Source organism: Helicoverpa armigera, chromosome 14, assembly GCF_030705265.1.
Source record: "Helicoverpa armigera isolate CAAS_96S chromosome 14, ASM3070526v1, whole genome shotgun sequence".
NCBI classification, from domain to species: Eukaryota; Metazoa; Arthropoda; class Insecta; order Lepidoptera; family Noctuidae; genus Helicoverpa; species Helicoverpa armigera.
Window position 1 is genome coordinate 5,697,838 of NC_087133.1, and position 13,471 is coordinate 5,711,308.

The following is a 13,471-nucleotide window of genomic DNA, read 5'->3' on the forward strand; positions in this document are numbered from 1 at the left end:
ATGCATCTTTAAAAATATAATTAAAAATGCATAATTCTGCGGGCACGGCAGTGCTCCAGCCAAGTCGGGGGCAAAGTGGGTGCCTTTTTCACCATTCCATTTCATGCTATCAATTATAATGACAATCATTCTGACTGATAAAAATTGTTATAATAGCTCAATTTGGCTGATATCAAGACAGAGTTATGACAGCAAGAATATTCGGGAACCCTTATTTGGTTCAATTAGAGGAATTGTTCTTATATTCGAGACATCCGCTGTTTCGGCACTTGGCATTGATCGGTACACGAGCCGTCCTCAGTATTTTCCACTCATAATACGTTGGACATTACTTTGTTTACGAGGTTTTAACGGAAAATAACTTTTACTTTTTGGGGTTTCATACATCTAACAACGATAGCAGTATCTAAGTACTTACAAAATTATAATAAAACAGCGACAGCGGTGAAATCAATTCAGTAGTTTCAGAGGTTAGGGTTCAAAGAAAACGAACAATATATTCGTACCTACCTGCCTATAGAGTAGCGATCAAGTCTAGCATAGTTGCAAGTTACATTTTCGGTCGATAAATATCGTCGATACATATTCGTTATGAAACAGTACTAGTTAGATTGGAGTCAGATTCGTCCGACTGATAAAATGTTACAGAACTATTGGTACGTGACGTATCAATAGACATAAAATGTTATACACGACCATGCTCATATTTTGTACTGATATAACGACGTAGAAGTACAATTTTTCTATAAGACCGTTTTCATATGAAAAGGTGCTTTTCAGCCTTTGGTTTGTAAAGCACCTACATTAATAAGTAGAACAGGTAATAATGGTAAACATATTATGTATTAGATCGTATATTGATATAATCAAGGTGTTTTAATAAGGCTATTATTGTTTTCGTAACACCAACACGCATAATACAGTTACAATTAAAAGGTCACATAAGTAGGTATTTGGGACACTTCATCACTCATGAAAATATAAAGAAAACATTGCGTGACATGTTTGTATATTTTGTGCTAGTCAGCGATAAAAACTATAACAAACTGACGGAGTGTAAATGATATTTTAACGAACACCCGATGCCTATCACGAACGCTGAAATTGTTCATCTGTGAATATTCCCAACGGCAGGGTAAACATCAACAGATTAATAGCTTTCCAGATAGGTTCCTTTCTTCAGGAAAAAAATAAAAAAAAGTATCGTATTTCACAGCTTGGAAAAAAATCGCCGTCCTTTTATCGAGCCGGTGTAAATTAAAAACGAGATCGCTATTCCCTGAAAGATTTCCATCGTTAGTACGTGACCTCCAGAAGAATGTATAATCAACAGATTTTAAGCCCTGTCTGATGCACTAGTAGATTTTGTTTAGTGGAAAACACGCTTTAACTTTTAAGGGTGTAGTGGAGATCAGTCGGCTCCCGACCGCGGTTCCGTTGGCACGTGTCATGCGCCGCGAGTGATAATGCGACCAAACTAACCCCCAAAAATTGTGAACCACTAAACAAATAAATAAAACAGTTTTAGGATAAAACAATAAAAAGTTTGTTGATAATTTTATTAGTTTTATAAAAAAAAGTGTTAATGAAAAGTTGTTTATGAAAGTTTGTCAAAAGTTTTCGCGCTTTCTAAATTTTTTTGGTTAATTACTATATTTATTGTAATAAGCCAATAAATTACGTACGCTCACTGTTAAATAAGATGTAGCTTTTTGTGCACAATTCTAATCAGAAACGGTAAGGCAATCCAATTTAAGGAAGAGGCGGAAAAAGAGTTTTTATTTACTGGCTTTGAAGGGCTTGCAAAGAATTGGCTTTAGGCAATAAAGAATTCATCAGGCTTTCAGAATAAATAAATTATTTGAATGCTAATTTGTAATTTAAACTGTGTTGGCAATTTATAGTTAGCGAACATTATTAAAACAATTTAATTTTGAAGCCTGTGAAAAAAAAAACGACATTTTAAACAAAATATATTTTGAAAACAACACTCCATATAAAATTAAAATAGATTCGATACATGTTTCAACTATGATGCAATTTCTAAGCAGATCCATTTCACAGCTCACTCATGTACACAGGTACTAACATCATTGAAAACTTATTACTGCTTGCCAACCTTTTTTTTCGAAGCATTGTTTTCCATATTTTAACACCTAGTAAGAAAATAGATGGTAACTTTTGAATATAGATCGACCAGAAAATATATATAATTTTAAAACATATCGCATTCTTAGTTACAAAAATATTTATACTTTTGGAAGCTGCGCACTTCTAAAATTTTACTCGTGCCTAGCTTTACCACTGCCTCTATACATTACATTCTTATTCTATGTTCATTTGTATCATCGTTCCTTTATTACACCAAAGAGGTAAGTAGCACATAAAACCTTTATCTTCCAACCTTACCGTGCGTAAGTGTTAAGAGCTCTTACGAAATTAAAACCCTCCCTGATATTTCTGTTATTATCAAATACGTTTCATGGGTATTAAATTTGAATTAGGCAATTCTATCCACGTTCCGGATGTCCCAACCATACATTTGGTGTAATATACGTGCGTACATTAGTTCCTATACAACATGTCCTTGGAAATTCATTTGGCACCTTTTCACGGCTCTGCGTGCGTAATTAGATTGCATATGTTTGTATTTTTTATTGTGTTATTCATTTTGCTTGTACGGCCTTATTATTTTGGTGCGTGTGTATGAGTATTGTCCAAGCTTGATTGATTGATTTAATTATTTTTTAAATAATGTTTAAGTTACTCATGTGGCATAAAAACAGTAGCTTTACTAAAGATCTTTATATAAAAAAAATATTTAGTTTGAAAATATTTAATACGTGGGCACTTGTTTATAATGAATTGTGAGTTATTCCTAAAATTGTTTTACATAGCCGGAAATATTTTAATAATTCCTAAAATTAATTGGTACGACTGTCAACCCCATTCCATGTTATATGCCAATTTCATTCCACGCTTATTTATTATCAATTTGAGTCACCGTTCAATTTGGGTTTCAGCTTGCAAATGGCTCCAAATCTTCCATTCTCTGTTCCACCCCAATTTCCGCATGATTACGTTCCTTAAATTCCTTTGTTCTTTTTAACTTCTTGTAAATAATAAGTTAAACTAATGTAATGTAAAGCCTGTTTTACTAGATGTAACGAAACGAAATAATTATCTCAATCTCTTATTGCTTCGTTAATGTCTTGGCAATTTCACTAATTGGAATTGATGGCTCATGTAAATGTTGTAATTATTTTTTACGACTTTTCTTTTTCTTTATTTTTCTCAAACCAGTCGAGTGTGTCATTGCAGTCGTTTCGAATTCTTGAAACCACTCGTTATAAGTGTGCCTTCATTTTTAAACTGCACTGAATATCAATGTATATTTATGAATAAAACATCTTAATATAAAAAGTTCAGTCGATTTTGGCTGAACAGATTAAGTCTGACATTTTAATGATGGGCATCTTTAAAAAGTTTCAGAGTATACAGAAGTTGATAAGATTAATTATAAGAAAAGATAAACGTTTAGCTGGATGATACGTCAAAATCTCTTGGGTAAATGATATTACTCACAAGTAAATAATCTTGAAACATTTTTATTCAAATACTACATCAACTAGGTACTTACTTATACATTTGTTTTCGCTATTGAATTTCTCTCATATATTGTTTTCGAAATTGAATAAAAGCAATTGATTTGAAAGTTATGTATCATGTTTATCATAGATGCAATTTTATGTAGGTACCCATTTATGACTCGTGAAATAGACAAGTCCATGATGAAAATAAAAAGATATGTCATCTACGTTGGAGTGTTATTATTTGAAATATATATTTTGAAGTAGTAATTGCCATGGGTATTACTATAGTTTATTTTAGTTCAATTTAAGATTTTTGCATACCTACGAGTATTTGGTACTTTCAACTATATACAATATGTATTCTCACATCTTTGTATGTCATAGCATGATGTGGCTCGAAGTTAAGGGAAACAAACTCCATATAAGTACCGATTTATTTTTCTTTGTCTCTGAAAACTGGCGTCTCAACCGAAACTTACAGGAAATATAATAATACCTTTTTTCTCTTCGTTTGAAAGGAGGCTTTGCCTTTGTAATAAATATCAGGAAATAAAACGAAGGGGATGCCACGAAACGCTGTATTTTTTGTATCAAAAAGATTTTTTGGGTTCACTTATTTGTTTTGTTTTTTTTTTGTCGAAATCTTGCAAGCCAAATTTAAACCTGCGCGGTGCCTGTACTTGACGCATTTTGCAGAAATTGGGAAGACAGTAGGTACCAATTTTTTTATAGCAACTTTGGAAAGATTTCCAGTACATTAAAGATAGAGGGAACATTAATAAGAAAGTTAATTGCGTCTTCAAAAATAAGTGGACAATCACATGCCTCTATTATAATGGCTTTCTAAATGACCGCAGCCATTGTTGACTGGGCCATAAAAATCGGGAAAAAACCTTTGTTTTCTCTCTTTAGATCTTGATCTCTTTAGATCTTAATTAAGCTATACTTATTCGTTGTCGGAAATGTTCTTGGTCTATAATTGATATTAATATCTAGTGTCGGGTAATAAAAGATGGGTATATTGTGATTTATTTTTCAGTGAGTGGCGTATACTTAAGGCTATTTCCTTGACCTAGTTTAATTAACTAACTTTAAATGTGGTGTGATATAACAATTAAGTGATTAAAGATAATCAAGGTTTCTGAAGAGAGAAATCTGTGTAAGGTTTTATGACGTCAAATTGTAGTGATAAAATTAATGATAAAGAATTATTTTTGTGAAGTGTAAGTGAAGTTATGTTGCCATGGATTCCGAAATAGATATCCTGTTGTTTATCAACTGCACGCAGCAGATACTAGGGCGACAGCAGTCGTGGGACCATCTCAATGTCACGCAGATCCTGGACTTGTTACCAACGCGGATCCTTGAGGACATCAATCTTAAGTGAGTATGAAATTCTACTAGCTGATTTATACATGCCACTATGGTTCTTAATGTTATTCTAACTTCTATGAAATGCTCTAACCCTTTCACAAATACTACAGGGCGTACCTATATGTCGTGATCGTCTACCTAAGTTCAAATAGCTATATAATTTGCTGCTCCATCACTTTATTTATTGCCTAGTACTTAAGTGTTTATTAAATTTTGTATATGTTTATGACGACACTAGACAAACAACTCTCGTTATTCAGTTTCGTCATATTCACGACGAAAAAAAGTTCAAAAGTGCATGACTAATGCTACAATTTTTTTTGTTAATTGGCCTCTTTTAAACTAGGACACTTCCTCATGGCTTCTTCGTATTAATTATTGCCATGTCATAATCATAATTAACTTCTTGCCCACGAGACGTCCAAAGTTACTCCTGGCCCATGGCTCCTTAAGTATGAACATTACTTAAAATTCACTGACACCGAGAAAAATTATGTTGAATTTTAATTGCTACGGCAAAAACCTCTCCTTTGGGTCGGTAGACCCTTTTGCATTAGTACGATTTATACCTGGAGTAATTCTACGCAGTATTTTTGTTATATACAGCGGCAGCTGGCAGAAATTAGAACAATAAGATAACCTATAGGTACTACCACACAAGAACATAGTACAAGAATTTATCGAGAAAACTCCGAAGTAACATTAGGCAAAAGATCTAGATTTTAAGGTCTTTCACAGATTTACCTTATATTATATTTGGCGGATACTTAGTAAGACGGCGACCGATAATTTAGTTAAAGGTCGTTGCTAAATATAGCAATCTGCAATCGGCACCATCTTAGATAGCATTGATATGTTATTCAAAAGGAATCTTAGTTGGTTGTGCATCAACCAACTAAGATTCCTTTCCTGTTTACTGTTGCGAAGTTTACACTTCATAGCAACTGTCTTATAAAACTTGATAAGTTAGAAAAACTTATTTCATAATTGTAAATCATTTGTTTATAAAACTCAACAATAAACAATTGGGATCTTACAACTAAGTTTCCAAATCGTAAAGCATACTTAAAAAGTTGTACGACAACCCTTAACATCGCTGGTCCTTAGAGAGCAAAACACTTAAAACAACCCTCTTGTTTTGAATAAAAGTCGTTGTTTCTTAAATTTAAATGGGCCAAACCGGATCCGGAAAAGCCTTAAAATGTAACCTTACTCTTTGTCTTTTTGAAAATAGCAGTGTAAATTTTATCCAGTAATTGTGAACAGTTTCTTATAAAATTAGGAAATTGTATAGCAACAAGTTTATTTCTGTAAATAAAATCAACAAGTGGTGGAACTACTAACTATGTGTTAAGAATCACGGAGCCAATAAAGTTTTATAGTGACTTCGCTGAAATGAAAGCTTTAGTTTACGTCACAATATTGCAGTGAATCATGCTATCCATGACATTAAACTAACTTGACTTCGATCTAACCCATGAAACGAGTTTTAGTCTTGTTATATACTAATTCTGCTGGAAGAGAGTTCGATTTAGAAATAAGCAGTACCTTTGAACTATTTTATGCTATGTATACTTCTTTTATTTTTTCACTGTGTACATAAATTGTTAAATAAATAAATAATTTTTAATTAATTATTATATGGGTCATAACAGGATAGAAAGATGAGCTGACAAAATTGGTAACTAATACCATAATTTATTTGTTTTTCCTCCTTCCTTGAGAGCGGAAACTTTTTCAGAAGTGACCTTTAGCATTTTACTCAAAGCTACTCGGAGATTGAGCCAGACAGGATTATTACCAATACCTCCAATAAAACTATAATATCAATCTAGATTGGAATGAATTTTATGTATCGAGGATTTATTTATGTATCTGGTATCCATGTACTACGTATCTAGTGCTTGGGGACACGCCAAGGTAAGCTACTACATAGCATGAGTATAGAAAATTAAACTTCGGATACATAAGCTACATGTCATGTAGGCATCTTCTCGTGTTTTACTCCATTCTGTTTGCATGTGAGCTTGCCAGCTGTGTTATTAGGTATCCTATTAATATATTTAATAAGTTTATGGTTTTATAAAAAAAATTAAAGAGTAATTTTTACGACAATCCGTACCTATTATTCAAAGTGTTTTATCGCTAATACATATTTATAGTATCATGGCTGGTATATTGCAGGTTATCTGAAAAATAAATCCCAGTAAAATACTACGAAGTAGTCTCTATATTTTTGGTATAGTATATGCCTTCAAAAAGATTAAATTATTTTTCATAATTTTATATTTTAAAATTTAGTACCGATTGCTATCGAATCGTGTTCTATCTATGTACCAAATATAAAGCCATGTAGTGTCCGGTCTCGCTTACCTATATTGAGAACTTTACCTACGGGTTAGAGATCAGAACTATTCAATACACGGCAGTAAATCCCACCTTTGCCACATTCACATGTCTATGTATAAGTTTTCCCATTAGGAAATTCTCTGTAGGAACTCGTACTGTCGTTCGTTGTCTGGATTTGCTCTGCAAATAGCTATTTATTTGCAAATTATTACATGCGATGCGCTTTTGTTTCCTGGGAGAATAGGCATGATATTAGTGATAAAGAAAGTGGTCTTTATTTTGCATTCTTTAGGATTTTACATGGTAAGTATTTAGGGCGCAAAGAATTAAACCATGAAAGCGATGCCTTCCTAACATCCTACAGACAAAATACCGTGTCAGCTTTTTATGTTGTACGAGCATACTACAAGAAATGTTTTGAGTAGACGCTAATAAAAATATTAGGTAAAATTAGTTTGATTTTGTGTTTCGATTCCGAACATTCTTTTGACTAGTATATAATTTGAAACTGTCATAATCTTCTAATGACTATGCTATGCTATTATGCATTCATGCGTGGGTGAAAGCGCAGACTGAAGCCAGCAGGTATCACATTTTGATTAAAATATTATATTCATAAAATCCTTACCTTGCATTGACTTATTTTTAGAATTTCAGTACCTCAAGGCTAGATATCTCATTATCAAGATAGGAAATGTGCGACTATTATTATATTCATTCATTGATCCTAGATCACTTCTCGAACTTAATTTTGGTGTCTTAATTTGGTGGTGATTATAAATATGATAAAGTTCATTGGAGCGTTGCTGTGTTAGATTATTATATTTTTGAGAATATAATTTACTTAGCTCTGCCATCAAAGTAACAGGTACTTAACATTTTGTTTCTTTAAAATTCCGACCTATCAACTCTTACAACATTGATTTTTAAAACTTTTTAAAGCAAAGCTCTGGAAATTCACGGAATTGGAATCCTTTTGAACCTGTTCTCGCGGCTTAGCTTTGGAATATAAGTATGCACGAGTAACTCTACAGACTTTTGGCAGGTAGGTTTAAGTGTAAAGAGTATTTACATTTTAAGATTATTATTATACAACACAGTTTCAATACATTGTCTTGTTAACAGTTGTGAAGCTACGTACTAACGATAGTTACATACATGTAGACACTCTATGAACGACGCGCATTACTGAAATCGCCGATACCATAAAAAAAGCTCGTCGATACACATGCATGTGTGAGTGACGTTTTACGTAGGTACGTAGTTACGTTACAATACTGTTTTTAATGTCTTCAGTACCACTCACAAAATTCTGATGCGCATTTGTTTTTGCTATCAAAACTTTCTCATATAAACCTGAGGTGAAGTGAAGTGTGTGTTATTCGTGTTTGACATAAAGTTTGATAAATTGCGATGACACTTGAGTTTCTAACAAGTTTGTCCAAATAGTTTTTACCACAACATCGTTAATATTAATAAATAGAATTTTGGTTGCGGTCATAATGTGGATCGACAATCTATTGAAGGTCGGATAAGGTCGGGAGGTAAACTTTTATTATGAGTTCTAGACATTTTCTTTGTTGTCTATTATGTAGCTATATTTATATTTACGTATCTAGTTTTATTTATCTACCATCAGATCCTATGTGCTATTGTCTTATCATAATGGATATAACGTAAACAGTTTCGTTGTTATAATATCACAAGTCTCAGCTATCGTAGACTTAGATATACCTACAAGGACAGATCTAGTGTTTATGATGTTTTCTGTTAGAAGAATAATACATATGATTGAGGTGACTTAGATTATACACAAATAATTGTAGATACAGGATAATAAAAATTTTATACAAATAGTTGTTAGCTAAATGGATCGTATTTTAGTGCAATGAGCTGCTTTTTCATTTACGTATTCAGTTAATAGTGATACGATACGTTTGGCGCACCTAGGGCTGATTGTACCGATGTTGTAACCTTTGTTGTTTGGATTATGCACCTATGTATATAGTTTGTGGAGTAGTGGCAGACACATGTTAATCTACATAAGCTGACGCGAAGTTTACACAAGTTCTCGAGATAATTATTATTTGGCAAATAAATCTACCAAGAAATGTAACTTTGCGACATAAAAATACCTAATATTTTTTTTAGGAACAAATAATATAAATATTAAATGTACGTATTCATCTCATTTGCACCCAGATAGAGGATTGTGAAGAAATTAAGAAATTAGTGAATATTGATTTACCTAAACAGACACATTGCTTTTATTATAATTCCTTACTTTATATCGTCATGAAAGGTTTTAACAAACTCCTGAAACGGAAAATTCTGTCTTCACTTCCAAGTGTTGTAGACCTCGCCTTCGCAAGGAGGGAGATAAATAAAAGTCAACTTTTAATTAATGGTATCCATTAAACGAGTACTTGTTTGTTCATTCATTTAGATTTTAAGTTACGACCCTGAACAAGTTCTTTATAAGCATTAAAGCGAATTACATGATTAAATGTGAAAGTTACTTGAAACTTTTAAGGACACCTCAACTTTTTCAATACCTGCTAGACATTTAGAGCCTCTGAAAGGACATACGTCTTGCTTTTCTTATCCGACTGCTACAAGTAGTTCACTTGGGACGAGGGGGATATATAAATAAAGTATTATTTTTAACCTCACCTTAAACCGAAATCTCCGAAGTGAGACAAATTTCTTCGAAGAATGACAAGTTTTCTTAGAAATCTTCGCCTGTAGTTACCTAATAAATTCAAAGTGAAGATCTCGGGAAATTGATAGAGGTCAACGAACTTTTTTTTTTCGTAATGGTGAATATAACAATAAAGTACAACGAATCGCTAGACTATCTTCGAAATGTCCAATAAAGTGGAAGATTGGTCTTTGTTGGTGGCCTTTAGAAACCAATTATTCTACGTTCTATAATGCCTTAGTTCAATTTCATGGTTATCGTAGAATGGCAATCTAGTTTTTTCTTTTCTGTTGGACTTTTCCGTAAGAAAGTTCAGAATCCAAATTATACTCGTAGTTTACTTAAAACCTTTATGGTTTTCTAAACTAAGGCTTGTAAAAAGCTTGTAATGATGTATAGACGAATTTATGTTACTTTGTATGTTTGTGTTTTACAATATATCAGAATAATATATAGGCTTCTTTTTATTATAGTACATGGATAAGTTACCTTTGGGGTACCCACTGGCGGAAGCTAGTCAAATACAAATTGCTAGCTAACAAAGCCAAACCTCTTAGTAGAGATTCGCCTTAGGAATAATTATTAACTCGTTAGGGCTGAACCTAACAGATTACTCAAACAATTAATAGATAGTTGTAAACAAGGGTTCAAACGCAATTTAATAGAGTTTCCATTTGATTAGATTGCGAAAACAATCATGGAACGGGATGTGAGTAGGTAGGCCAATTAAGCGATATGAGGGAATGACTTAGTAGCTACAATACTGATGTTATTTTGATAATAAAGGTTAGGCACAAAAATTGGTGGTAATTAGGATAGTAAACGAATTAGTGTTGCTTTAAAATTGATTTGAAAGACTTATCTGTCAACTTTATAATCACCGAAAGTTATGCATAATTTGCAGAGTCAAGTCTGAACTCTAGAAAATTTAATTAATCCGACAAAGATGATTTTACCTTATTGTATGCATGTATATATATAAGTAATAGACTAAACTACATATCCACATTGCAGATTCATTCACAAGAAACTATAATTCAAACTGTCAAATTGATCAATTAATCACAAGAAGGAAACAATAACAAACATAGACAAATACATGTATCAAACCCCAAGTTCACACACTGCATACAGAAATAGTGAGGCAAGGAAATACATATAGACCATGTAACAAGATGAGAACCCTTTTCAATCTCAATGGAACGTTCAACAATGTCCGACATATATTGCAGTACCCCCGGGATTGTCACGTCCCGTCGACAAATACAGAATAAATATATTATTGAAATACCATCCCAGTTGGTTTTCTAGTGATCCGTGGCGACTAAGGGCTATTTTTATTTTATACAGACTTCCAACCTACAACCAATTTTGTAGAGGAAAGTTTGCAGAAGTTACTCCTTGAGAATTTGTTGAAAGGAAAATCGAGTCCGCTCGTGTCGAGTTCCGAGAATTCATGTGTTAGATACTTTGTGTGTTAAGTGTATTGTGTAGTCTGTTCTATTCTGTTACATACAAAGTCAAGGGTTAGACAGAATTCTCAATTTATTGCCCTTTTATATATAAGTTTTCAGGTGGAGATATCCACCTCCATGATTCATTGATTCTGTCTGGGTCTGGAATGCACGTAAGGGTTCGTCTGGGCTCCTACGTGTATTTCTAATTGCAAATGTGCTAGAAAGTTTTTTGACTTCTTTATGCTTCCTACGTCCTATTAATGTAATACATATTATGGGTGTATTTGTAAGTTTTTTGTAAGTATTTGTAAGTAAAGAGGATTTTGATTAAAATCAATGTTTTCAGACAGTCTTATACCGGCTAAGTACCTTATCTTTGTTGTTGTATGGCTACTACCATTTATCTTCATACTGATTAATGAGCCCAAATAAACTATTGACCAACTATAACTTTGCAGTGTATAAAGAGTACCCTTCTTTATGTAACGTAGGCCAATGCAGCATATAAACAAAAGTGTTAACTTGTTCGAAACGAATCGACCTCTAACAAGCTTTTAACTTGATCAAACATGTGTTGGGAACAGATGCCTGATTATGTTAAAAGCCTACTATTTTATGTTGTTTTATATGCATTCTATATTTGCGGAAATGATCCTATTTTGTGCAGGTATAAAATGCGAGGTTTGAATCGAAAAACTATAATTTACATGTTGGAACTTGTTAGGTTTTATTCAAACGAATGAAAATTGCATATAATAATAATATGTAGATATGCACATAAATAACTCAAAAAAGATACGCAACCTTTATTCACTTCATGACTTTCTTTAGACCAGTTTGATTCGGATATTTTGTCAACAAACAGCTTATCATAATACATAGATAACTTTCAAATGGCGATATAAACGCAGAAAATGCCTGTCGATTCCTTGCGAACTTTTCCCACCTGTTGTACGAGTCTCGTATTTTTTAGTTTTATAGTTCAACAACAAAAAGGCGAATAAGTATGAACTTACTTTCAAAAACTGAACACTATTTTTTTTTGAAAAAAAATAATCGTTCTTTTCGTTCGTTAGACAAGGCAATCTATTCAGTCGTAAGTAATGAAAGCTGAACACTGAACAGTGCCATTTCCTTCTCAACGGAAGCTTGCTGACAGAAATTTACGATAGGACATGTAATCCAATACATTTTGCACTGAACGGGATGTTTTATTAGTCGGAAACACTACATGTAATATTCCTTTATCTTTGAGAACGAAATAACTTGTGCCTTGTAAAGTAAAGGAAACTTAACGCTGAGTGAAAACTAAAGTTTCCTTCTCTTTCATTGGTCAGATATAACCAGATAGATAGCCTTATTGTACTTTTAATATTATGTAAAAAACTACGTCATAATAACTATCTCCCGATAGCCAGAACATACAATGTTTTTATTTTCAGTGGAGTGGTTCCTAGGCTTATTAAAACAATACAATAAAATCACAACAGAACACTTGACACATTTCAGCTTATACAGGTTTAGATCAGCAATCGAGCTTGTCATCATTCATACATAAGAGACTTTCAATTTATCAGAATATCAGCCATTGGCTCACTTAATTAGGTTTGATTAGTTGGGATCGGTTTCCAGTCTATCCGGATGCAGGTGAGTTTTACAAGGAGCGATTGCCTGCCGAAAATCGATCTCAGTGGCGTGCACTTGGAGAGGCCTATGTCCAGCAGTGGACTGCGATAGGCTGATGATGATGATGATGATTGCCTGTCTGACCTGCCCCGTGATGACTGCCAAAAATCTTCACATGACAAACGAAATCTACAGTTCATCGTACCTACTTTCCGAAACACGGAAGGACTCGTTACGACTAAATGGTCACCCATCCACGGACCAACCGCGCCAAACGTTCGTTAACTTTATGATCGATCGAACCTCGTGGCATTGACTTAGCCACAAGCTCTTACCTGCCTAGTAAATTAAGTATTTTATCCAAATTGTTG

The 13,471-nt window shown here is 33.3% G+C and overlaps 1 protein-coding gene across 1 annotated transcript in view; it reads left to right on the top strand.

Moving 5' to 3' along the window:
- Positions 1 to 4,620: 4,620 nt before the first annotated feature.
- Positions 4,621 to 13,471, top strand: part of LOC110380807 (tachykinin-like peptides receptor 86C) — a 66,053-nt gene continuing 57,202 nt past the window's right edge. Inside the window, exon 1 of the mRNA XM_064037821.1 lies at positions 4,621 to 4,976. Within this exon, the coding sequence (XP_063893891.1) occupies positions 4,837 to 4,976 (140 nt within the window). The 5' untranslated portion in view covers positions 4,621 to 4,836. The remainder of the gene's footprint in view (positions 4,977 to 13,471) is intronic.